Raw genomic sequence first — 26,953 nt, forward strand, 5'->3', positions numbered from 1 at the left:
TGCTCCTTCAGACTGCCATGGTTGGTACAGAAGCTGATTTACTGCCTACTCTTCAGAGGACTGCCTGAAGCCTACCATTGGAGATGCAATTTTTGTTCCATAAAATCATGTCTGTTGTATTCTGGAAGACGTCCTGTTCAGTGCACCTGCCACAGGCAGCGATTTTCTTGGGAAGTACTTTATTTTCCTATCATACTGCTAAAGTTTTAAGAAGAAACAAACCTGAGCACAAACCCACAGTTTTGTCCAGGTTCCTTCTAGTGGATTTCAGGCAAACAAGACAGTTGATAGCAGTGCTAGCTGGTGCTGAAAGGTGAACTGAGGGAACTGCATTTCAGAAAGCATGGCTCTATGTTTCCTTTTTATTTCCTGTTTTTAAGCAAATGTTTTGGGCTGCTTGGTTTGCATTAGCACTGCTCCTAACCTCCTTCAGAGCAATATAATGTTGCTTTAGCTACCCTACAGTCTCTTAGGAGCAGTCCTGCCTTCTGAAAAAAATCAGTATGGCTAAAAGTGATTGGACCCCTTTCACTTTGAGTGCTTTCCTAATTGCGCTGACTTTTCCAGGGTCTTGCTGCCATCTCCCTAGATGACAACTAACAGAGAACAACACAGTTTTTCTCAACTTCTACATGTCTACATTCAGTCTCATATTTTGCTTATTACATAGTGACATTGACAATCTTTTTTGTCAGATCATTAATTTTTAATAGCTCTGTCACCAGCTTCAAGCCACATGGCTGGGAATCCTTCCCAGCTTCAATTTACATTGGAACACCTTAGATGTTGGGCCCAGGTTAAAAGCATTTACACCAGGCCATTATCTTCCAAAAGGTGTAGTCAGTGTTGTCACACAGCTCATGGACTCATTTACCACAATGTGGTAAAACTCAGTCTTAGCCTCACAAACAGTGATGTTAAACAGATGATAGATTATACAGTCTATTGTCTATTAGTGGTGATAAGCAGCAACTTCTTTACAATGATATATTTAGTGGTTTGGCTAAATGAAGATCCTCAGTTTACTCCAAATTTTCCTCAACGTTAATTAGACATCTGAGTCTTTCTCTGAAAGTTTCAATGGATATAACGATGTCATTTCTTAGTACAGTTATCAACTTTTTGTCATTACTCTGCCATTATGAACAAAACTGAATTTTAGTCATCTCACTATATGGAGGCTTATTTCTGACTTCCACTTGATTTTTGTGTGTCTGGTTCCTTGAAATATGATCTTACATTTTCTGAAATGCTTGAGAAAGCACACGGTGACCACTCTCTCTCCTCTATCACGCTCAGGAAATTATGATCTTGCACATGTAACATTTCTTGATTTTCAGGATTCTTCTCTACAGGCTGCATTTGCTCTTTGACTTCAGATACCTGCATCATGAATACCTGATTCTCATCCTCCAGACTAAAGTTGCCACTAACCAGCTTGGTAGGATTAGGCTGCTGATGGCTTCACCATCCAACTGGAGTCAACTGATTAAGACCTGATAGAATAGTTCCAAAAATGAACAGAATAGCTGGCATCCTTCTGCATCCTTCTGTGCAATTAATTTCTCTGGACGTATGCAAGGCAGCCAGAAGACATCTTTCTTTTAACTGTAACCTCTATGTTCTCCATCTCTATTACCACTTTTTATATTTCCTGAGCTGCAAGACACTGGACAGAAAGGCATTCTATGCTCTCTGCTTTTTACATGTTATTCCAGGAGCCAGGCAGGTTTTCTTCTGCCTTCTGAATTGTTTCTCTCAGTACATACCTGCACCATGACGCCTGCATTCCTGGTCAGTCTGCCTCTGTCCTGCTTCCCAATTTCCTTTAGTTTGACCCTGTGAACTTGTTCTGCGCTAATAACACTGTTTTGATCCTTTTCCTAAACAGTTCAGCTGCCCTCGCTATTTGAAGAAATTTCTCTTTTTCTTTCAACAGCTTCTCCTGTATGCTGGAATCATTTGCCCCATGTATGTTTCTGTCTCTCATTAAGCAATCTTTTATATCTCCAAAAGTACATGTGGATGCCAGAGTATGTGACTGTAAGGCAGGTATCTATTCCCCCTTCTGTTTCTTGGGTTCAGATAGAAACACAGTCACATTCCTTCTAGGGTCACAGTATATCAAATACTTTTATCAGCTGCTACAGTGTTCTAGGTATTATTAGTACCAACAATGTCTCATTCACTTCTCTTTTTCACCAGAAGCTATAGTAGAAGTGCTTTATCCTACTTTTCTTGTCTTTACCCTCCCCAGTAAATGCTTTATTCAATATATATTAGTACTGTTATGCTTGAGTAAGGATTTTTTTGTATGAAAATTCAGCTTTCTTAGTGAAGTTAGTCTCATGACTGTTCATTGCCTCATGACTGCTAATTTTCTCCCTTTAAAGCTCTTGCTTTATTTGTCTTTCAGTAATGCTTTATTCTTGCTGTCAGTCTCATCCAGCTGACTGTTGTATCACACAGTTCCTCACTGCATAAGGGGTAATAAAATGAGAGCGTCCCCCATTTGTAAAGTCCAGTGGTACTCTATTGAGAGAATTACCTGCAGAGATCCTTCAATTGCCATTAACATCGCAGCCACAAGCACACAAACTAGCTCTTTGATGATTTCTCTAAATCTCTTTTTCCTCTTAAGATCAGTGCTTCTCTCTGCCAGATCCATGTCTTGCTCAGCAAGGATATACTTGAGAAGGCCAGAAGAATCTAATGAATTTCTCTATACTGGTAAGGTAACAAAAGACTGCATTACACCACGTGCCGCCTCACAACTGCTGTCTTTATTCCATGGAGGCTGCCCATTCTCTCTTAAAAATGCCAGTATTCCAACCATTTATTTTAAACTAGTTGCTGAGAAAAATGTTTTAATGCTTATACAAAGCACTGAAAGCTGATCGTAAGACAAACTGCAGAAGAACAACTCCCCTGCAACAATAAGACAGAGTTTGTGCCATTCAGGACCTTGAACACTGCAGCCAGAACCAAGGGATGAAGCCAATGCACAATGTTACTGATCGGTGACAGTCCCTAGGACAAGCAGAATAAAAGGGGGGGGGGGGGAATCCCCAAAAGATTGCTTTCTTTTTCAGCTATTTGTGCATGAGCTATTTTGCCTGCCCTGTAATTTCTATGACCTCCAAGCCTCCCTAGGATTATGAATACCTATTGTTGACTTAATTGGCAGAATAACAAGAAACATCTGCCAAACAAACCCAGTTTCTTAACCTCTGCTGGTCTTGGACACATTATGACTGTAGGGGAAAGAATAATGCATTTTGTCTCTATGAACCAGCCTGGACTGGATGCTTTCATAGTTCAGGGAGCCATTTCCCGTGTATATCAGAGAACCAATATACAACAGAGATTTCACAAAGGCTGTCTTGTTGTCAGGTGCCCATCTCATGTAGAATAGATCCATAATATTAATGCTAGAATGGAAGGACAGAATTAAACTGATGAAAGAAAAAGGTCTTTCTTGCTAGTAAATAAGTTTGGAGGGAGCTGGGTGGACACACAGGTGGAAAGAAGATATAAGGATATAAATGAAGATGCTTTAAAATTAGAATAGAATAGAACAGAACAGAACAGAATAGTAGAGTTGGAAGGGACCTACAACGATCATCTAGTCCAACTGCCTGACCACTTCAGCCAGCCGGTGGAGGGCTGGATCTGCTGGTTGTGACTGCGTGGAGCTGGATTCCAGCAGGCTACTGATGGGTGAAAGCCTCATTAACACGTCTCTCAGGCTCCGCCCTTCATGCTTTGCTGTCACCAAATGTGTGAAAGAGTGAAGTCCATAGTCAGATTGCAGAAAACCATAATTCAAGAAATGTAGGTTTCCTTGTCCACATCATATTCTGGATTTCATGGCATCCTTGAGACAGAAAAAGCTCTGTCTCACGGTATAGTTCTACAGCCCCCATCCTCCCTACCAGTTGAAGCTCTGACAGAAGAGATATCCCCTACATCAATAAACCCTGCGTGAAGAACTGCAGGGTAGAAATAGGTAACACAACGTCAGGTGGAGCGCCGTGAGTTTCTGCTCCAGTCTGAAAACATTGGAGTAGGCAAATGTTCCTGGAGGCATGAGTAGATCACAGGGTGACTATGAGCCACGAATGTGATGCAGGCAAATGCGTTCTTGTGTGTCAGGTGAGGAAGGCAAACATTGTGCAAAGCCCTGGTGAGAACTCACCTGTACCACTATGGACATTTCTCATTCCTTGGGTTCAGGAAAGATAAATTCCATCTGGGATGAAGGCAGACAAAGACTAAGCAGCTGATCAGGGGGATGGAGAGGCTACAGAAGACGACAACAACTAGAAGGAGCAAGACAAAGGCTGAGCAGGCTGCCATCACTTTCAAGAAAGGTATCAAGGATGGAGGCCAAAGGAAGAAAAGAGCCATTGAAGTGGAAGGAAAAATATGGTAAGGAACACAAAACAGTTCAAGTCTTCTTTCCAAGAAGACGACCTCACCATAAACAGTGTAGTAGCAAATGTCCCTTGGTGCATTAGTAAGGAGTGGTGAGGAAATCCTGCATGCTCCCTACATCTCTGCAATGTTCACGCGGAGGGAGCCAAACCCCTGTCTTTCACCTCTGGCATCACCACAACCAAATGAATGTCTATGGTATAAATGCCCTTGTTTACATAGTCTGAAGGTACATACCAATTTTGGCAGCAATGTACAAAATGACAAGAACAGTACCTTCCTTACTCTTTCAGGACTCCAAATACTAAATCCTAAAGGAAAAGGAGACTTGCCAGGGTTTTAGATAAGATCTGAACATCTTCCCACAAATCGAGGTAGGCAAGTAACTCTCAGAAAGGAGAAAGTCACAAATGAGCTCTGAAAGTTTTACCCCGTGGCTGAGGCGCATTTTGTATCCAGTTTAAACACGGCCAATGGGTGTGTTTAATGGAGGAGCTGTGCAGCTTGGTTTCAGTGGGAGAAGGCGATGTGACAGCAATAGCAGCCATGGGCTATATTTGCAGTTTAGAAGAGTCACCATTTCCCTGGCTGTGCTTTGGGCACAAATCCAAGTGTTCAAGGTCTGAAAATGACCAACCTTTCCACCACACCAGCGTCACCTCTGCTCACTTGTTTTTCAAAGCCTGTGTTATTTCCATGGTGGTCTGTTGGCACCGTCCATCCCAGCCTGTGGCTCTGGTTACACTCTGGCTTTCCTGCAGGCTGTGGCTGCCGAAATCACCCCCCTTACGCCCCAGGAAAAGGGTTTGTGTCCAGCCAGATCAAGTCCCTGGTCCTCCTCACTGCGGGGCCTCATGGACGTTAGCTCTGGTGCAGAGAGGAGATGGCTAATAGGGGTGGTCTCTGGGCTGCAGGGCTGGTTTCTGCCATGGCCTGAGAGGAGAGTAACAGCATGAGGTTTGTCTTTGGGAGCCGAATGGCAGAGGACGTGTCAGGGACACCCAGCAGCTGTGCCCAGTGCATGGCCACCAAGGGCAGGGACAGCCTGGGCCTCCTGGGCACAGGGACTGCCTCAGGGCAAGCACCCCAAAGGCCTTCCTCCAAAGGATGCTGGGCAGAGGGGCGGCTGCGCATGGGGGGCCCCATCACCCCCATGTCACAGTGCCACGACCTGGCAACACAACAGTCACAATGCCCCAGGGCAGGATAAAAGGGAGCATCCTCCTGTGTCCCGCTGCCAGAGCTGGCCCGGGGGCAGCTTGAAGACATCCAAGAGGAATTCCTTGAGGAGATGTTGGAATTACTTGGCTGGGGCTGAGGGAGGAAGACCGGAGGCTTGACAAGGTTGCTGGAGGTTCTCTGCTGCAAGGCCAGCTCCTGGCAGGGCTACCTTCAAAGCCCATCTGATGGATGGAAATCCTGAAATCCTGCTTCAGCCTTCAAGGAACAGAGGCAAGCCCCTCAGGAGATGAGAAGAACCACCAACCCCCGCAGGTGCCTGAGGCTATCAGGCCTTTTCAGCTGGATGGCAGTGGCAAGACCAAGGGAATGCCTTCTTGAGGAGCACTGCAGAGCTCGCCATCCTCATCCCCTGCGGAGCCAGGGGTAGCAGCCATAAGAAATGGGATGCAGAGATGTTGCAAGGGGTCCCAGTGCTTCGGAGCACCCACTGGTGTCCCGCCAGGCAAGGGAAGGATTCTTGCCCCCAAGGTTGATCAGGCTGGGGGCATTTGGCCACTCTTGGAAGCCCCTGAGATGGCTCCAGGCTGAGGGAGAATAGGGCTTGGGCATCTCCTGGGAGGCGTGACCAGCCTGTGGGACGAGGAGGCAGGTCTTGCTCACGTGCTCAGGGAATAGCCGATCGCCAGCGCTGGGGTCAGGAAGGAATTTTCCCCCGGGGCAGATTGGCACTGGTCCCCGGGGGTTTTTTGCCTTCCTCTGCAGCACTGAGCATGACCACTTGCCAGGGCTCCTCTGGTCCATTTTGGCTAGGTTCCTGCCTGCTGCTCATGCACCACGAAGATGGCCTCTCGTGCCCTGCAGCTGGGGGGAGGAAGGCTTTTTTTTCCCCCATGGTGGCCTAGCAAGTGTCCCCGGGGGTTTTTTGCCTTCCTCTGCAGCACTGAGCACAGCCCCTTGCCAGGGCTCCTTTGGGCCATTTTGGCTAGGTGCCTGCTGCTCATGCTCCACGAAGGTGGCCCTCATGCCCCGCATCCGGGGGGAGGAAGCTTTCTAGACTCCCAGAGTTGCTTCTTGTCCTCTGTAGCACTGAGCACAGCCCCTTGTCAGGGCTCCTCTGGGCCCTTTCGGCTCGGTTCTTGCCTGCTGCTCTTGCACCTCCAAGGCACCACTTGTGCCCTGGCTCTCTCTGGCTCTCTTGCCCATTGCAAGTTTGGAGCGGGAGCGAGCTCTGCTATTCCCTTGGCTCCATTTCCCCAGGGGTTCTTGCTTGTGCAAAACAGCCTGTGCTTGGAAGGGCTCCAGGCTTGCTACACCGTCAGGAGCTGCCACTTCTGAGCTCTCCCTGCGTGCAATACAAGCGCAGGGCAGGCACGAGAGCACTTTTCATGCATCATTGGCCAAGAAGCACAGCAGCAGAGCAAGTTCTGGAAGGCAAAAAGTATGCTTGTCATCGCTACATGTCATACTTTGGAAAATACCCCACGGTACCACAAAGTCGTCTTCTTTTGTGTATGGTTGGTACCGATGCTCGTTCTTCAAGTTCTTGTTCTTCAGGAAGCAGGGACTGCTTGGCCTGTATTCCTGCTGCTACTTTCTGCAGCTCTGTGACTTGCCTTTGCCAGACTGCAAGGGATGTTTTGTCAAGCTAAACTGAAGAATGCATCAGCCTGCTCCTGGCCACACGTGCGCACTGTGTTAATGCTTGTGAGCATTGGCTCTGAAACAGATTCAGAAAAATACAAATACAAATACAATCCTGTTTCCCCTTGTAACCTTTGTGTTATGTGTCCTTGGAAGTGTTTTTGGAGCTGAAAAAACCCTGGCATTTCAGGCAAATAAGAGTCTCATCGTTATTCGACTCATGGTGAGAGCAGAGAATAGAATAGAACAGAACAGAACAGAACAGTTACGCTATGTTATGCCTAGAGTTCTGCGTGACAAGGTATGACCTAGGCCTGAGGGCTCCATCCAGGAGAGCAGCTCTCTGCAGCGCAGGTCCCAGGCCCATCCAGGAGACAGGGGCAGAGACGGGCACACCTACAACATGGCTCAGGCAGGGACTGAAGGCCCCAGGCTGAGCTGAGACACGTCCCCTGGGCCCTTGGCAGGAGACGGTGGGGGTCCCGGGGGAGGCCGGTCCCAGCCATTGAGGCCTATGAACACCCCCAGGACCCCGACAGAAGTGGACTTGCACTACTCATATGCTCTCCTTCAGACATTGATGGTTGGCCACTTTGGAGAAAGAGCATTGGGCCAGATGGACCTTTGTTCTGAGGGAGTACTGTTGTTCTCAGGCTTTTGTGTTTTAGTATGTTTTTCCAAGAGAAACAGCTCAGGCATTTCTAAAAATGAGTACAGGGAGGAAAAAAAAAACCATGGGGAATTGAACAGGTATTGCTCACCTCAAAAAGATTTGCAACCATTTAGTTTAGGAACACGTCCTGCTTCATGGAGAAGAGTAGAGTAGAGTAGAGTACAGTAGAATAGAGTAGAGTAGAGTAGAGTACAGTAGAGTAGAGTAGAATTATTGAGTTGGAAGGGACCTACACTGATCATCTAGCCCAACTGCCTGACCACTTCAGGGCTGACCAAAAGTTCAAGCATGGTATTAAGGGCATTGTCCAAATGCCTCTGAAACACTGACAGGCTTGGGGCATCAACCACCTCTCCAGGAAGCCTCTTCCAGGATTTGACCACCCTCTCAGTAAAGGAATGCTTCTTCATGTCAAGTCCAAACCTCCCCTGACTTTGAGCTTTGAGCCATTCCCACACGTCCTGGCACTGGGTACCAGGGAGAAGAGATCAGCACCTCCCTCTCCACTTCTCCTCCTCAGGAAGCTGTAGAGAGCAGTGAGGTCGCCCCTCAGCTGCCTCCTCTCCAAACTAGACAAACCCCGTGTCCTCAGCCGCTCCTCAGAGCACATGTCTTCTGGCCCCTTCACCAGCTCTCCTCTGGACACATTCAAGGACCTTCACATCCTTTTTAAATGGTGGGGCCCAGAACAGCACACAATACTCAAGGTGAGGCCGCACCAGCGCTGAATACAGCAGGATGACCACCTCTTTTGACTGGCTGGTTATGCTGTGTTTGATGCACCCCAGGATGCGGTTTGTCCTCTTGGCTGCCAGGGCACCCTGCTGACTCCTGTTGAGCCTCCTGTCAACCAGCAGCCCCAGACCCCTTTCTGCAGGGCTGCTCTTCAGCCCCTCTTCTCCCAATTTAAGCTTGTGTCAGGCGTTACTTCATCCCAGGTGCAGAATCCGGCATTTGTTCTTGTTCAATTTCATGCCATTGATGACTGCCCAATGCTCCAATCTGTCTAGATCCCTCTGCAAGGCCTCTTCTCCCTCGAGAGAGTCAACAGCACCTCCCGGTTTAGTATCATCAACAAACTTGCTAAGGGTGCATTCAACTCCTGCATCCAGATCATTGGTAAAAGGTTTGAACAGAACTGGCCCTAGAACTGAACCCTGGGGAACACCGCTGGCGACTGGTTGCCAGCCAGATGTAGCCCCGTTCACTGCAACCTGTTGAGCCCTGCCATTCAGCCAGTTCTTCACCCAGCGCACTGTTAGTCTATGTAATAAAGGAAGCAATTCTCAACAGAGCTGTATGGATTATATCCCTTCAAGTTAAATGAATTAATTCCTTCAATCCAAAATGACAGTGTATATGGCACTCCGAGCATGTCCTGTTGCACAGAATCTCCTTTAGTATACAATATGCGGAGGGCATGTGCCCACATTACAGATGTCTGGGACAAATTAAAGTTACTGAAGAAAAATGTGCCAAAGAAACCTGGGTGGAGGTGGAGGCAATAAGCTCTAATACAAGATTAAAAAACAAAATATAAAAAAAAGCATTAAATTAAAACTTACCTGCCTGTTTACACAGACAAAATAAATTTCAGCATCATATAGATAACATAACCACAATACACAACATATACGGCTTTAATCCATCTTTTAGGCCTATGAAATAGGAGTATAGAGGAAAGAAGAACTAGTTGCATATATTTTCTCATTTTTGTCAAATAGATGCAATAGCATTAGAAAATACAATTTATGTCATATCCCATATGGTGAGTGCTCACATAAGAGTGTTAAGTACTCTGGTGAATGTACATTGTCTTAATAATTTGCCTTTTTTCCTATTACATAGCTCTCTTACAGCTACATAGATGTGAATCCGTTCAGTCACCTTGTTTTTTATTATAGGCTGAATGTTACCAGTGGGAGAACACCGCTGGTAAGTGAACTTTATATCCATTATATTTTAAAGTTCAGGACAAAATTGTTTTCTCTGCCAGCATGCCCCAGTCATTACGTTTCATGGTTGCAGTATTTAGGAAAGACTGGAAATATGAGACCTGTGGAAGAAGCCAACATATAATCAAAAGTCGTAAGTCTTTCAAAGGCTCTGTGAGCTGTACACCAATTACATCTGCACCCAGAAATAACTCCTGAATTAAGTATAACCACATTCCTGCCTGGACTGGTGTCTTTGGCCCATAGCTATTGCTAGTTAAGTAGCTAAAAGCAGCAATGAAGTGGAAATCAGCTATTATCCCAGTATGATGAGTACACCAATATGCAGTCCTTCCTCCCCAAAGTGGTGGTTCAAATGCCCTGGTCACTGGGAGCAGGATTTATTTCTTTTTACAAGATAGGAGGTGGTAATGGTTACACCATTCAAATGTAAAAGTAAATTTTGAACTACTAAATACTCTTCAGGCAGAGACATTAAGCACTAGAAGACAGAAATTTCCTAAATTATGATTGAGTTTTCAGTCTTACCTCTTGACTTTTTAAAGAGCCTCTACAAATGGATTCTCTTAATACCTCTGTGTAATTATCAGTCAATATACTACAAAGTGTACCATGAATTGGAATGCTTAAATTTTGTCTTGCATATATTAGGTTCCATATTTTACGGTACTTTTGATTACTGATCATTAATTCTCATTAATTACAGTAAATTTAGAAAAATTATATGACAAAGCTCCTGAAAATAGAACTCAAGTCTTCAAAAAAGAGCAGAGCACTTTTACTGAGAACATGCTTTACTGTAAATAAGACAACATTTGTTTAATTCATTCATCTTGAGTTTAAAAATTATCCACAACTTTCTAAGGCATTTATCTTCAACAATGTAATCGCCATGAATCATCAGAGCATGTAAATTCCCTGAATGTACCCAATATTTGAAATCTTGTTTATAAAGAAATAATTATTTTTTTCCTGTCTTTGATACCACAGATAATTATAATTACACATAAATACTGCTCAAAGATGAGCAGATAAAAATGCAATATAATACCAGGGCTTAGCTTTCTTTTCACTTACAATAATTTCCTTCATACAACACTTTGTAAAAAAAAAAGTTAGTATTTTAAACACAAAATATTCAGATTTCTGAATTTTCTGAATCACCTTTGCTTATAAATTATAGCACTGAAACTACCCAATTTTTCTCTCACTACAGTTTAACACCAAATAACCTCCATGGGTATCAAGATTGTTATGTTCTATAACAGTATATAATACACATTCATATGTGATATGCAGGTGTAATATATAACTATGTTATGGAAGTATAATATATTATTATATTTCATTAGAACTGGTGGCCAGTATAATATTGGGTCAGAGTCAGATAAAACTTACACTTATAATTTCAAAATACACTTAATGAAGCATTTTGATTTATGTCTGGGTACACCTGGGGAAAAGAATACCAATCTCTGAAAATATCTGAAAATTAGAACTATACGCTATGCCTCGTAATATAGCAACTGACTGCAAACTTCCCTCATTAAAAAAAACAACAACCAAGACTTGAGGACGTCTGACAGAAAAACCTTGAAAGTAAATGCAAATTCATGGAAATGGTAACAGATTGCCACATGGAGGTTGGTGGTGGGTGATGCTGCTCTGAGTGATGAACCATCTGGCAGTGAGAATTTAAAAGTCATATTAAAGTAGTAAACGTGGTATTGCTTGCTTTCTTTAAGTCAACTGGAAGGAAGGTTCCAAGGTATCTCCACATCAGCCAGCATTTTTGAAAGACTTAAAACAGGTCAGAATAACAACTCTTAGAAGGTGAATGGCTTCATAGGAAGACACCAAGTGTTTTCTATTAAATTCTGAGCTACTCCTCCAATTTCTCCTGTTTTCCCCCAGTAGTATTCTCTACAGTGTCGGTATTACAGAAGTACTTGAAGGACAGGTTAAAATGGTATCTTCCAATCTAACATCGCCATGCAGCTATACCAAAGTTACACTTCACCCATGTATTCTCACAACACTCTTTTAGAGCTGGTGAAAGCTAGAGCATGGTACCTGAACCTATAAGGAGCAAAAGGACACGTCAACGTTTTCTGATCTTTTGTTCTCAGGAAATCCAAGCAAAAATGAGGAGTAGAAGGGTAGGCTATTAAACTGTGCATTCAGTTTTGAGATAAAACAACTATTAAATCATACAGTGGGGACATTGATTTGTGAGTAGTCAGGAAGTAAAAATTCCCTTTCAGGAATAACAACACTAGTCCTTATTGTAACGATCTCGGAAGGCAGCAAAGGGAAATACTACCAACACAAAAATGTATGCCCCATCTTTATCTTCTCTATTCCCCTAAGTACGAATAAATGTGAAAACTATAATGTTTGCCAAAACATCCTCCTTTGCCAAATTTACCGATCCCTAAAGTGTTCCCCACTGGGAGGTGAAGGCCAGATTTTAAAATGCAGGCATATTCAAAGGAAACAACAGAACTATACAGTCTTCATTTATTCACATAAACACCTGGCTTGCACATACAAAATAGTAAGTGGTGCATTCACATGATCAAGTATGTAACTCACTATATCATTAAGGAAATATCTGAGAGAACTGTGTAGAAAGAGATCACTTTTGCAAAGAGTTTTTTGTTTTTCTAAATGAAGTATTCTAAGCACTTCCATAAAAACTTATATCCCAAGAGACAAACCATACATGAAACTAAAAGAGTTTCTAATCAGTACTTCGTCTCAGACCGGAATTCAATCTGACCTATTATTTTGAAGTTTCAACTGAACTTAACCAGAACTGAAACATAACAAGTACTACAGAACTTCTGAAATTCAGAATACTGGGTTGACTCACCATTGACACCAACTAGCAAGGATCAATTTAAGGAGGGGAACTGTCTGCACCAGCTGGTGCTTGCACAGTTCATTGTAGTCTTTTCCTGTCACCTCCTTCCTCAACTCATTCCCCATGTTTTCTCATCAGCATGGTCCTTCAGTACAAGCCTTCTCTTCTCCACCCTGACACTATGCCGTTTGCTGTGAACCGCCCGTTTCTTAGTCAAAGCTGTTACATTTTGCACCTGCCTAAGGTGAGCTTTGAGCCTGAACGATGACTCCTGTTCTCCAGCAGTGTAGTCCTGTGTGCTGTAGGTCTTATTTTAATTTCTCTGCTACCAGCACAACTCCTTCTGATCCCTGGCACAGCACAGATACCACTGATGTTTCCAGGGCAGTGCCCCCCAGCTGTTTTGCTTTAGCTTCTCAACCTCTTAAGATTCAGGTGGCTGAGAAGACAACATAGGATTGTGCTGGGAGCCCAGATGACAGTTAGGTTCTGGCTGAGGAATGAGACCTGAAAGCTAAGAATTCTCCCTATATGAAACCCATATTTGAGGCATGCCCCCATCATATGAACTTTTTCCATATTTACAAGGTGTGTTTTCCAGGGAGACAAGTTCACTGACCATTTCAGTAATCCAAAATGGTTTAAACTATGTGACACTGAAATAACATACTGCATGGACAGTAAAGCTAGGAAGAAATGGCTGCATGGCATCACCAGAACTTAACCTGGCTCAAAAGAAAAATCACTAGTTCAACTCCAGCTGAAAATTGTACTACCCAGTTCTTTGAGAAAAAGAAAGCAATTCCCAAATATAACTCAGCAAATTACAGGACAGTTTTCATCATCGATTTACTCATACAGGAATCTAAATCTCATAGTCAAAGCAATGCATCTTAATTTTTTAGCGCTAAACTTGTAATTTCTTTAGAATACTATCAAATTGCTATGAGTTTATACAAGCTTGTATATGTCTGTGTTCATGGGCTAGGAATAGCAGATGTGTGCATGCAGTTGTGCTTTCAGTATGTGCAAGTTGGACAACTGGAATTGGGTATTTGTGCATGATCAGCTTTCAAATTTTGTTTGCCCCACATGTTTGTTTGTAAATCGTACTGCCTCTCTTCACAAATGTGCCTGATTTTATGTTCCTTGTGATGTTTCTAAAAACAGCTTGCAAAGAATATTAACAAGCTTGTTCTAATCTGCAAGCCTCTGCCTCATCTCTGCATCCAGTTCAAAACCCATGAGGAACACTCCACTTACACACAAATCAATATAAATTTTTTATTGGCCTGCCACAGGCACAATCTCTAAACAACTTTAACTTAAAGCAATGAACTGACACCAAATTTTAAAATTCATTAAGTTATCAATCCTTTTTAATAGAACAATTACCTGCTTTTTATATGGGTAAACTGTTTTTATTTACTGCTATGGTCAGTCTAGTTTCAGACAGCCTAAGAAACAGGGATTCTATGTCTTCTTAGAGGACTCTGTTCCATACCTTAACAGACACTGTGTCAGGAAGATTTTTCTAATCTGGTCTTGACTCAGTGCCTAATGTTTTCAATAGACCTAAGCTAGTTCACATCTGTTCTGTCTTGGTTTAAACCTTTTGCACACAGTGATAGGATGGACAAGCTAGTTTTATTTGAAAAAAAAAAAAAGGTTTATATTTAACAAAACAATATTTGCAAGTTTGGATCAAATTTGGTGAATAATATCAGCTAAATAAAAATCTGGGGGAAAAAAAATCACGTGTAGTCATAAAACATTTGGAAAAACTCTTGGGAATTTCCCACCTTCCCAGAACTCCAAAAGAGCTCCAGAATAGTTAGCAAAATGGCAGGGGGCAAAAGAGGTGCCAGCAATGCTTTGTTTTTGATAGCCCAAATTATTAAGGCATCATTTGGAATATTCAAGACTCGGGTCCAAATCACCATGCTTGTTTTGAAGCAGGGCTTTTATGCAAGGAAGATCTGCTGGTAAATGTACCAACACTAATAGGAGGCCCAAGTTTTAGAATACGTGAAGAGGTTGATTCAGATTTACCCAATCAAATTGTGTCTTCATTGACCACATAAAGGGATCTAGAGAGATAAGAAGCATCAAAAACATTGCTCTCTTTTCTATTCATATTAGGAAAAAAAAGTATCTGAAGAAAAATAACCTGAAACACAGGCACTTAAATGGAAGTATATATCTGGAAATCGTCATGCTGACACAGTCTTCAGGATTAAATTGGCAAGCAAATTAGCCATGAGCTTGAAATGCAGCCTGACAGCTAAATAGATCAATGTAATTCCTACTGCATGGGCAGACACCTCATATCTATAAGTTAGGCAATACTGGTCTTTTTAAAAGATATTTTGATGCAACATGGGATTAATTTCTGGACAGAATGTTACTAGAAAGAGCTGTGGGAAGTACAAGGAAGAGGAGGAAAAATAATTGCAAGTTCGCAGTGACTAAGAGAACTTAAATATGCCCTACTTCAGAACTTACAGATAGAAAAGTTAAATATATGTAAATTTACTAACCCACAACAGGTACATGTTATATACTAGCGGTAGGCTCTTAATCAACTGAACAGTAGAGTTAACTGTATAAGCCTTATTTTGCACCTCATTTCTACCTGTCTTGGTTTTGGCTGGGATAGAGTTAATTTTCTTCCTAGTAGCTGGTACAGTGCTGTGTTTTGGATTTAGCATGAGAATAATATGATAACACACTGATGTTTTAGTTGTTGCTAAGCAGTGTTTACACTAAGTCAAGGACTTTTCAGCTTCCCATACTCTGCCAGCAAAGAGGTGCACAAGAAGCTGGGAGGGATTATAGCCAGGACAGCTGACCCAAACTGGCAAAAGGGATATTCCATATCATATGACATCATGCTCGGTATATATAAGCTGGGGGGAGTTGGCCGGGGGCAGTGATCTCTGCTCGTGGACTGACTGGGCATCAGTTGACGAGCAGTGAGCGGTTGCATCACTTCTCCCCACCCCCCGGGTTTTGTTTTTCTCTCTCTCTGTCTCACATTGTTTTACTTTCCATTACATCATCATCATCATCATTATTATTATTAATAATAATATTTTATTTCAAGTATTAAACTGTTCTTATCACAACCCATGAGTTTTTCTTACTTTTGCTCTTCTGATTCTCTCCCCCATTCCACCGGGGGGGCGGGGGGGGAGGAGGGAGAGCGAGTGGCTGTGTGGTGCTTAGTTGCCGACTGGGGTTAAACCATGACGCTACCCAATCCCATAGCATCAAATTTAATGTATTGTCATTATTATAATTTGGAAAAAATGAGCATATTTATGCTCTGTAGTTACTTGGGAGTTCTATTATCCCAATTTTCTGGATGAAGAAGTGAGAAATGTAACTTCATAGGCTAAGGGACTTGCCCAGAGTCAGGCAGGAGGTTTGTGATGCACTCTATACAACTGCAAATTTTTCCTGTAAATATGCAGTACACAGACTGCAATAAAAAAGACAGAGTTACAAAGCTGCTGCACTTTGCTTACACAACGGAGCTGAAAAGACCTGGGCAAATTACCCTACATAGTTTGTCAAAAAGTCATCTAGATGTGACTTCTCTCATGTAAATACTTTCATGGGGAGAAAACAAAAGTAGTTAAAGCTCATGAAAGACAAGAAAAAAATAATTGTTGCTCTATAAAACTAGGTAACATTGAATTAGAATCATGGCATGGGTTTTTTAACAATGAACCTGATCAGGCATTTAAAGAGGCAGATGAATTTTCCATCTCTTGAGGACTTCTGAATAAGACAAACTGTAGTCAAACACACATGAAAGGAGTAAATTGATGAAATTCTATGGCCAGTGCTGTAAGAATGCAAACTACATGATCTAATGGCCACTGCTGACCATAAAATTGTTCAGTCTAGGTTCACAGAAAACAGTTTAAGTCCAATCATTCTTTCTATTCACAGGGAGGCAGGGCTTGGGTCAAGACGACATTGCGGAAACACAAATGAGGATTAGTATACTCAGTATCCTAGGGATTAAGTAAAATTGTCTAAATGTTTAAAACATATTTTTACATTTAATGAAACCAAACTTTTTTAGCTGACAGTAGATTCCTTTTCTTATCCAGTAATTATTAAAGATCATAAAGATATACTTACAATTTATGGGTGTTGAAGTAATTTGGCTGTTTTACAACGCACCCGAGGCATGCAGATATATCTTTACAATCACACACCCTGAACTGCATGAGCACCTGGCTGTACTTGTTACAGAGTGAGGGTTAAGAAAGTACTTTCTAAGTTACTGTTACTTACATAGAAAGAAGTGGGAAACACATTTAAACTGAACAAAAAGAAATAGTTTTAAAGAAAGCTGAATTCTAGGACTGTCACCATTGGTGAGAAATCAATGAGTTTATTTGGCTATTCAGTTAATACTTCAACTTTTTTTTTCCCCCTATGTAACAGAAATGTGACACTGTTTAGTTTACTCTCCATAAGAAACTATTATGTCCAGTTTAAAGGAAATCCCAGTATATCTTAGGACACATGGAGGAAAATATAAAGAAAATATTCTCCAGTAAGTAGAAGTAAAATTACCAATCAACATTCAGCAAAACTTCAGCCACCATTTTACTTGACTTAATAGGTATAGAGTAGGAAAATGTCCCCACTTGTCCACTGAAATATTTATATTTCCCCTCCCAATATGGTAGTGTCAGGTCCTGGAAAGAAACACGTGAGGCAAGAAAAACAACTTTGATTGCCACAACTTAAAGAAAGACGGAAAAATCTAGGGTCTGCTGAGAGGAGAGTCCATTCAGCTCAGACACCCTAAACAACAGCCCTGGAGAACCGCGGCCTGAGTAACACACAGCGCTCTTGGTCCCAGCCGGAACCGTTACTCAGTTACTCAGCCTGATGGAAAAGACTTCCACTTTTTCTTAATTTCACCCAACAACTGAAGTCCCAGAACTAGGTAAGAGACAGCTGGCTTTTCTTCCTTAAAACATTAACTTTAAAAGTATCAACTGTGGCACTAAGACCTTTCCAAGACGTATAGAAAAATTTAAAATATATAGTAGAGAAATACTCTGGAAGCATATGACAGAAGAGAAAAAATATGAAAAGGTTTGTTGTTTATCTTTTACTTTAAAAGGAATCTTAAAAGATTCCAAATTAAAGTATCATTCATTAAAAACATAGACTAGCCTTTTCTACATAATCCTGAAGCTTATAATATATTCCTTGCCATTCCCACCACCTCTTTTCTGCTTTTGCAATCAGCACAAATATATTGTTTATATATTTATTAAGTTTTTTTAAAGTATTTTGAGGATAGCTAAGTGAGCTGTCATACATCATTTCTGCTGAGTTCCTGTAATGGTCCTGAATTCCTCAAAATTGAAATCAGCTCTGTGAATGTAAAAGACATAAACAGTCAGCCCTGATGACTAAAAAAGGCGAATGAGGTAACGGTAATGCCGGTGAAGCTGTTTGTCTCCAATGTACCATAAATAGTGAAGTGAAATTAAAATTTTTCAATCAACATCAGTTATGCACATGCATGCACGCACACACGCGCATATGAAAAAACCGCCTGATGAGAAGCAGACAGGATCAGAAGTTCAAGCAGAGGTTCTTGCAAAAAAAAAAAAAAAAATTGTTGGGATTTTTTATGTTGTTGTTGTTGTTCCTATATTGTGGGATCTCCTAGCTGCAGGAAACGATGGATTGGAGTACAGACTTCCTTAATTTCCTGCAAACTTCCCCCATGCAGAAGTCACTTTTCTCTGCCATATATCTAGTCCTACTAAAGCTTCCCCCACTACACTTACATTAAATGGTGAAAAAAAGATAGCAGGTATCACTAACAGCCATATCTGCTCCCTGTATTGAAATATACTATATCAAACACATAGATACCCCACTGTTATTTCCACAACTATAACTGGTCTTCCCCATACATGGAGAAAGTAAGTATAAATACATACCTACATAATAAATAGGAATACATATTTAAAATAATACACAGTGTTTCTCCAAGAACCTTCTTCCCTTAGGAATCAAAGTATTTTTCAACTATTAATTACGATCTGTGAAACTGCAAATGATTAGTAAGGTGGGACACAGAGTGATTTGTCCAAGGTTAAGGAAATCTGTGGCACAGTAAGGAATTCCTATTAGATTTCTTGCCTCTTCGTCTTGTTCCTTAAAACCATTCTTCTAAGAGATTGATCGCAATTAGTCTCCATGGAACCACGACACCATTTAATGAATCATACAACAGGAAAAGCCTATCTCTGAAAAAAAAAGTCTTTCCTGTTTCAGTAGTATATTTGTAATGCATAGTGACAGGAGAGGACCGGAAAAAGGGACATTTCTCCTGAGTGGGTTGATTAATTAACATAGATTGCCTGAATTCAGTCCAAGAAATCTATGCCAAGGAGGAATCCTGTACTGCCTTTCCTAACTGAGCTTGGAGCAGTCCCCCAAACACATTATCTCAAGAGCACAGAAGGAAATCACAAAGCCAGGTATGAAATTGGCCTTTCTGAGCAATAAAGACATCCTTGATGCAGATCATGGGCCAAAGGACAGAAATAGTGTTTATCAACTCAGGAAATAGGGATGAGGAGAACGTACAATATAAACATTATCAAAACTAAGAATAGTTGTTTTGTCTGGAAGAGGTGTTTTACACAATTTCTACAGTTATATTGTTTCCTGTTTGATGAGAGATGATTCCGAAGTGTAGGCTTATATCCAAATCCCCAATTCGCTAAGGCTTAGAAGGGGTCAGAAATGAGGTTTATTTCACAGAGGCTCCTGCTAGTTAATAAATTCTACAAAGGTTGGTTTGTTAGGGACAGCTGAATGCTTTGTGGTTTTTCCTTTAAAAAAAAAAAAAAGTCATATTGCAAACACTCTTTTGACTATCAAAAACAACTGGCAGCTTTTAAAAGTCAGTATTAGACACTAGATAATACAGAAGGTGAGAATATTATTATTTGAGTTTCCTAAACCATCTAAAATAGATGATAATGGAAAAGGTTTGGGCGAGATTGCGTTGCACCCATTAGCTTTTTGTACATAAGCAGTATGGGTTGGTATCCATTATGCTCCATATTGAAACTCAGAATAAATTACTCAGTGGTTCCCAGAAACCCACATGCTACCGCTCTTCGGAAAAGTCCATTACTCTTTGGCAAAGTAGTTCAAGACTAACCCAGATGCTAAAGCTTCTTGAAATTTTGTCCCTTCACTTAACTGCATTGTCTCTGTGCCATCCAGCATCATCTGCAATCTGGCACTCTATAAAACATCTCTCCCCTATCATTTTTTGCCCTCAGAAGTACTTTCTGTGCTCTACGTTTTCCATTTTCTTAAAACTATGTCATTTCTCCTCCAGATCTCTATGGAAAGGGCTAAGCACAGCAGAGCTGAGTGAGAAGATACTGAGGTTAATCACAGAATAAGAACATAATCCAAGTTGGAAAGGACCTCAGGAGGTCTCCAGTCCAAGCTCTTGCTCAAATCAGGGTCAGGTCTGAGGTCAGACCAGGTTGCTCATGGCTTTATCTAGTTGTTTCTTGAAAACCTCCAAGAACAGAGCCTGCACAACCTCTCTGGGCAACCTGCTCCACTGCCTGGCTGTTGTCATGATGAAAAAGACTTTCCCGATATCCAGTCTGAATCTCTCTTGTCTCTCATCCTCCCACCATGCACTGCAGTGAAGAGTCTGGCTCTTCATGTTGATAACCTCCCTGTAGGTGCTGGGGGGCTGCTGCCAGGCCCCCATGAGGCTGTCTTTTCCCCAGGCTGAACCAGCCCCTGTTTCTCAGCCTCTCCAGCTGAAGTGCTCCAGCTCCTGATCATCTTCAGAGTCCTCCCCTGAACTGAAGATGATTAAGCTGACTTCAGATATAGAGCCAGAAGAGATTCATCAGTACAGCCCTGCAATCAGATGAACCAGTCCTGCGAAGAATGAGTGCGGTACAGTGCCAGGCCCTTGGGACTCAAGCGAGGATCTCTCACAGTATTGCACCTTCTGTACATATGATACATCAAGTACATGTATATGACAAGTCAGCTCTAGAAGAACTTCATGACATGAATATACTAAACGGTATATGTGAAATATTATCCTAATGAAATCACTCAACTACCACAGAACCACATCTTTCTTTAAAATGGTCTTACAATCTTTTATACAGTCACTCTTAGTCAGACATGATGAACACCCTTTTTCACATCCATTCTTGAATCTAAGATATCTTGCTAATAGTAACAGCGGTGTATATGAGCAAAGACATTTTTCAATGACTCCTTGAAGCAAGAGATATCAAAATACAAGGTCTGTATCTCTCCTACCATCAGTACACATTTTGAAAAGAAAAATGAATAGAAATATGTTTTTTATAATGTGACTTCTCCCACTCCAGTTCCACCAGTACCTTACAATGTGCTTATCGGCACACATTATATCTCAGGCTGGGAATTATAAAAAAGGGGGAAAGCATTGACTAGGTGTGGAAAGAACCAAATTCAATAACCATGTCAAAAGATATTTAAGCAAAGGAGGGGTATGAATCACCAAGTCCAACGTTAAAAATGTAGCCTACATTAAAGTCAATGGCAAAATCCCTCAGAATTTCAAGATGCAAGATCTACAAGTGAGGATTCATATACAGATTTGAACCCACTCTCAAAGTGGGGACACGCCTGGAGAAGGACTACTCCAAACCAATATGCTGGACACAGAGGCCAACTGTGATACTTAGAGCTGAAATCTGCCAGCATGCTCTCACTCAATAAGTGTATGTCGCTGCACTCACAACTTTACTTGGCAGCACAAGTCTGACCTCTGTCAAGATCCTCAAGTGTGATGTCCAATTCAATTACTAAAAGATACATTAAAATCTGGCTTATATGGTTAAGAAGTAACGGTCACCCATTTTTATTTTGGGATCAGTCTCTCCCCAGTCTCTTTAAGGAGAGACATTTTTAGTCTATTCAGTTTCAACATTCACATTAATATCTTTATTAAGCAACCTTGAGCCAGAAACTGAGAGCTTAGTAAAGTTGTTCTCTACCAAATATAATATATTCAAATATAATCACACTGGAAAAAAAAAAGTTGTTACTATTTTAAATAGTCATTGAGAAACAGTTTATCTACCGGAGGTCTTCTCTGCACACTCTTCCCTGTACTCTTCAGATATATCATTGACCAGGACGATTCTAGGGTACTTCCATTACCTACCATCAACAGTGGCCAAACCCACGTATGCACTTTAATTTTGGGACAGAGTAATGCACTGTCTTTCCAGTACTATCAGTAGGTCCATTCTGCTCACACTGAATGAGTGTCCACCATCCTTCCCTCCCCTGTCTCTCTCCTTCTTATCCTCCCATGCCAGGAAAGGAAGGAATTCTCCTTTTCCTGCTCAAATATCCAATAATTATTTCAGCCATCTGCTTCAATACAAGAAACGCTTCATAGAAGCCCATCTAAATGGCAAACCATTAGAGATTAAGATGATTTATTTTAGTTTAGTGCAGTGTCACTGGTTTAATAAAACAAAAAATAACTAAGGATTTGGGAAGTACTATGGCTTACCCATGTAAAAACTCACTCTCTTGCCAATACATTCTATCGCTGCTGACAGACATTAGAACATTCCTTTCATCTCCTTCCTCTTCTTGCAGTTTAACCTATCCCCTTAAGGAGTATTTGCTTTCTTTAAGATAGATTATACATTGTATGCAACATGAAAACCTTACACACTTTCTCTACCATCTGCAAGACTTTTCTGCCCACTTCTTTAGAAAGAATTAAATCAAAACCCTTATTAGTCTTTTCATTTTGGATAAATAAAACAGGATTACTCTTCTGTTAGAAACTAAAACAAAAGGATTACTATTTCCAGATATGTGCTTCTAAATTAGAGAAGCATTTTTGAATACAATCAACCAAACATCCAAGCCTAGTGGGACCAAATGTGGAATGCAAACTGTGATAAAGAGCAAATATGAAGCATACACATACACGCACACAAAACACCCCCTCTATTCATGCAGAAAACATGATCTAATATGGGATTGATTTCTTTCAAATAATTCTTTCTGCATCCCAGTATGATTCCAGGATGTGCAAATTAAGATAAATTTTATGGGTCAAATTCTTCTTACCACTACATGTGCTCAAGTCAACTGAAATTGATGACAACTGGATGCTGTGTCAGAGGATGGAATTTGGCACAGAAAATCACAATGTAAGGAGAAGATGTTATAAAAATAAAAATGACATGGTGCTTTGAATGAGGGAGGAAACAATTCTCAATGTGGCTTGGGAGAGAGAAAAGCACAGAGAAGCAGAAAAAGTTGACCCAATAGCTAGTAGATTATCAGATAAGGCTCAGTTGTCAAAACAGAGCCAGCTGCAAGGATCTGAATGAGAATTTTCATAATGGCTCTAGAGGAACCTAACCCCATTCCATAACTAACTGTAATGGAAGTAAAGCTAAACCAGCTCCAAGTCCTGATCCACTTAGAGCTTAAAAGAGGAGAGACTAGTTTATTACTTCTGTATTCTTTGGAAATCCAAAATAGCTATTTAAGACTTCATCATTGCAGGGCTTCATGTCTAATCTCATTAAACAAAATAGTGTGATGAAACCTTCAGTACGAACTTCCCCCATCTTCCTTCTTTTTTTTGTTTTTTACAACAGAAATGTCCCTAAAAGAAGCCTGTGTAACTTGCAAAATAGACCTAAATCAAAAACAGATTCACATAGTCGTGTAGATGATTTAGCAGTAATATTTCTAGCAGTGGGAGTTTGCAAATATTATCAAATCCATGTTCATGTTTTATGACAACTGACCGATGAAAACCAGAAGCTATTCTGACACACATTTTAACCCATTTTTCTGCTACTGGAATGAATATGAGCACAAATGTCTTCCTGGTTAAACTTTTGTTCATTTGAGTGAAATGTGAAGATGTGTCATGTCCTCAGCTGAGTTCCAGAACTACTCAGGATGTCATGTAGCATTTAATTTCAAGCTCCATTTAGAAAAAAGAATTAAACATCTAACCTGGAACAGCTATCCTCCCAGCTGTTGGATGATTCATTTCCATCACAAGTCCATTGTGCAGCACCTAGAAAAAAAAACCCAAAACATGTACGTAATAAAAAATATAATCAGTTCCTAAACTCAAGAGGAAGAGAGAGATAAATATTATCATGTTCTTTCACAGAAAATCTGAAAATACAGGGAGCTACAATTCAAGTAATTTGTTTAATTTGTAAAATGAAACCTGATGTTTGACACTACTCTCCATTTTATGCATCTAAATAAATGCTTTAGCAAGACTTTACAAGTCTAACATATCTTTAAGCTCTTATATCCAACATCAAACATAAGAAACTGAGCTGCAAGCATGTCATGCTTTCAACCACCAACAGACAACTAGTACCAGCTTGGAATGAGAATTAAAACCTTCACCCACTTTCACTTTCAATCTGCAATATGTATTGAAGGCCTATACACAAATTATGCTCTAGTGTGTTTTTTCACTGCTACTCAGTTGCTTTTGAGCTCGTGATGGATCACACTATGAAATGCTGTCTTAATAGTTCTTAAAAACATTCAGGAAAGATGCCATAATTTTCATGCTATTTCTGTTCTTTCAAGTGGGTATGCCATGCTTTAGCTCTGTGTATATCTGTATGGGATGATTATTTATCACAATTTCCAGTTCCTTGTTATTAACCTCAACCAGAAAACAATGTATGATACCAAAATTCTCAAGTAACAGAGAAAAAGAAATTCGTAATAGCAAACTCACTCCTATTGTTAATAGAATTCTGCATCCAAAGCCAATGAGTAATCTTTATCATTTCCTTACCTATTATTCTGCCTTCCTTCTAACACTGTTATCCTAATCACATAACCAGAATTCTTAAAAATTATTTATTTTGTTATTGAAGTATCCTCTACAAATAAAAAGTCTCCCATTAACCAATTATTTTCATATCCAATATAACCATAAATCTGAAATAAAATAGAGTGCCTTGCCAAATGTATCAGCTATAGAAATGAAAGATGGGCAAAGACTGTTAAGTGATCATGTAATACATCTACCTATTCACCTTACACTGTGAACAACACTAGCAACCTTGACTATTAATGACAGGTGTTGGTCTAATTATTCTTGAAAATTTCCAGTTTAAGATGACGACAATTTTCTTATGTAGTCTGCACCATATTCTCTATTTTTATCGTTAGAAATTTTTCTCCTAATACATAATCTAATGTTGCTTTGTATGAAACCTCTTTATTCTTGTCTTTTCCCCAACTGGACACAGAAAACCAATCACTAGCATCTTTATAACATACTTTTACATACTGGAAGATTGTAATCACATCCTCCCTCAGTCTGCTCTTTTCTAGACTAAACAAAACTAATTCCTTTAGCCATTCTTTCCAGGTCAAATTTTGTGAACCTTTTATCTGTGTAGAATAGCATGCTTAAGAAATTCCCATTCCTGAACAGGTGGTGTCAAAAGGTCAGGTCAGCTTTCTCTTAGTTTGTGGGGTGAGCCTATTTAGCTGACATTTAGAAATCCAGATATTTCCGATAATAGATGCTGGTGGAAGAATGTCTGTTCACTGGTCTAATTGTTTGGCGCTGTACCAAATCATTAGTTCTATTTCTCTTTCGGAAGGTTAATGCCAGTTTTGGTAGACATTCAAGTGAGAAATTCAGAATTTTTTTCCAAATGACAGAATTGGAAAATATAATTGCTTGTTTTAACTCATAGTTAGAATCTTTCCAGTTATGCCCTTAATCAAACAGTATTGAAAGTTTGGCCTCCTTTCTCCGTAACTTACTCACATAGGCTTTCTTTATGCATTTAACCAATTATTTGTGACCTAAATGCAAGAAAACACGCTTATTTCAACTTGAAATCAACAGCACACTCAGGTGCATAAGCACTTCTTTAGATGGCAAATTAAAGGCTGTACCTAAAAGTGGCACCATTTGGTTAAAGAAAAACACACAGATTCTCTAGCAGCTACGCAGGGCTCCACAAAATTCATGCCTTCCTGTGTTCTGGGTCTCTCAATTCTTATTCTGATAAGGCAGACATATTACTTTTAAAAGATTTCCTTTTGTTAGACTCAAATTCCATCTCTCTCTTCCTCACAGAATGAACTAAAAAACCTGCAGTATCTTTGAGGATCACCAGTCTAACTTCTATTCCCTTTTAAAAGAATTGCTTAAGATGCAGTCAAGCTTCCTTTCCATTTTCATGATAAGTAGGGTGTTGATTTTCCCTCTCAGATACATTACTTTCTCAAAAACGCTGCAATTGTCATTACTCTTATTACTCTTATTTTCTACAGTTATTAAGCCTATATTGGTATACTCAGTTCCATCTTTTCTTTGGAAGAAAACAACCCCCAAGCAATGACTCTGGCCAAAGACTGGTTTTTTTTCCCACATCAGCAACGCTGTTTAAAAGAACTGTGTAATTTCCTGTTTCATGTGTTCCACTATTAGGATTCCCAAAAAGAAATTGAAAAAACAACTTCACTGACTCCTCCTCACGTGTGTTCTAAAAACTATGAAGGAAACATAAGATTACTGCATCCTAACCTTTGGGAGAATGTAATGTTCACATCCATTATCATCAAAGACAAGGAAAGTCTGAGGAAAAAGAGACAGAACTTGAAAGCCTTCTCCTCCATTGTCTTGTACTGCTCAAATGGTCATGATTCTTCTGATGTGGTAGAGTCCTCTATCCCGTTTGTATTCACCTTAGCTCAGCATAAGGAACCGATGAATCAAGAGGATCATGTAAAAGATGATGGCCATCAGTAGATCCATTTTTTAATTTTTTTTTCCATATGGCTTACTTTCCAGGCTAGAAATACTCTATTACTATATTATCTGTTACCATTTGAGATTTTGTGAATCAAATTAATGTTTGGGTGGCATTTTACACTGATATTATAATGAGATCATTGCAAGGGAATCAGAAGCAGAGTCTTCTGTCTTTCAGTAATAACCTTTTCGTGCCATTTCATTTTATTCCAAATACAGTCATCTTGTAGATTAAAGAAGGAACCTCTCTTGTCTGTCTACTGGTTAATGAAAAGAAAACTTGATGTCACCATTTTGTAATCTTA

The 26,953-nt window shown here is 40.6% G+C and overlaps 1 protein-coding gene across 4 annotated transcripts in view; it reads right to left on the reverse strand.

The window, feature by feature from the left end:
- The window catches only part of SUGCT (succinyl-CoA:glutarate-CoA transferase), a 338,149-nt gene that overhangs the window by 32,225 nt on the left and 278,971 nt on the right, over positions 1–26,953 (reverse strand). For all 4 annotated transcript variants that reach the window (XM_076332286.1, XM_076332284.1, XM_076332285.1 and 1 more), the window contains one exon: positions 23,852–23,915. In XM_076332286.1, the coding sequence (XP_076188401.1) occupies positions 23,852–23,915 (64 nt within the window). The remainder of the gene's footprint in view (positions 1–23,851; positions 23,916–26,953) is intronic.

Source organism: Aptenodytes patagonicus, chromosome 2, assembly GCF_965638725.1.
Source record: "Aptenodytes patagonicus chromosome 2, bAptPat1.pri.cur, whole genome shotgun sequence".
Classification (NCBI taxonomy): Eukaryota; Metazoa; Chordata; class Aves; order Sphenisciformes; family Spheniscidae; genus Aptenodytes; species Aptenodytes patagonicus.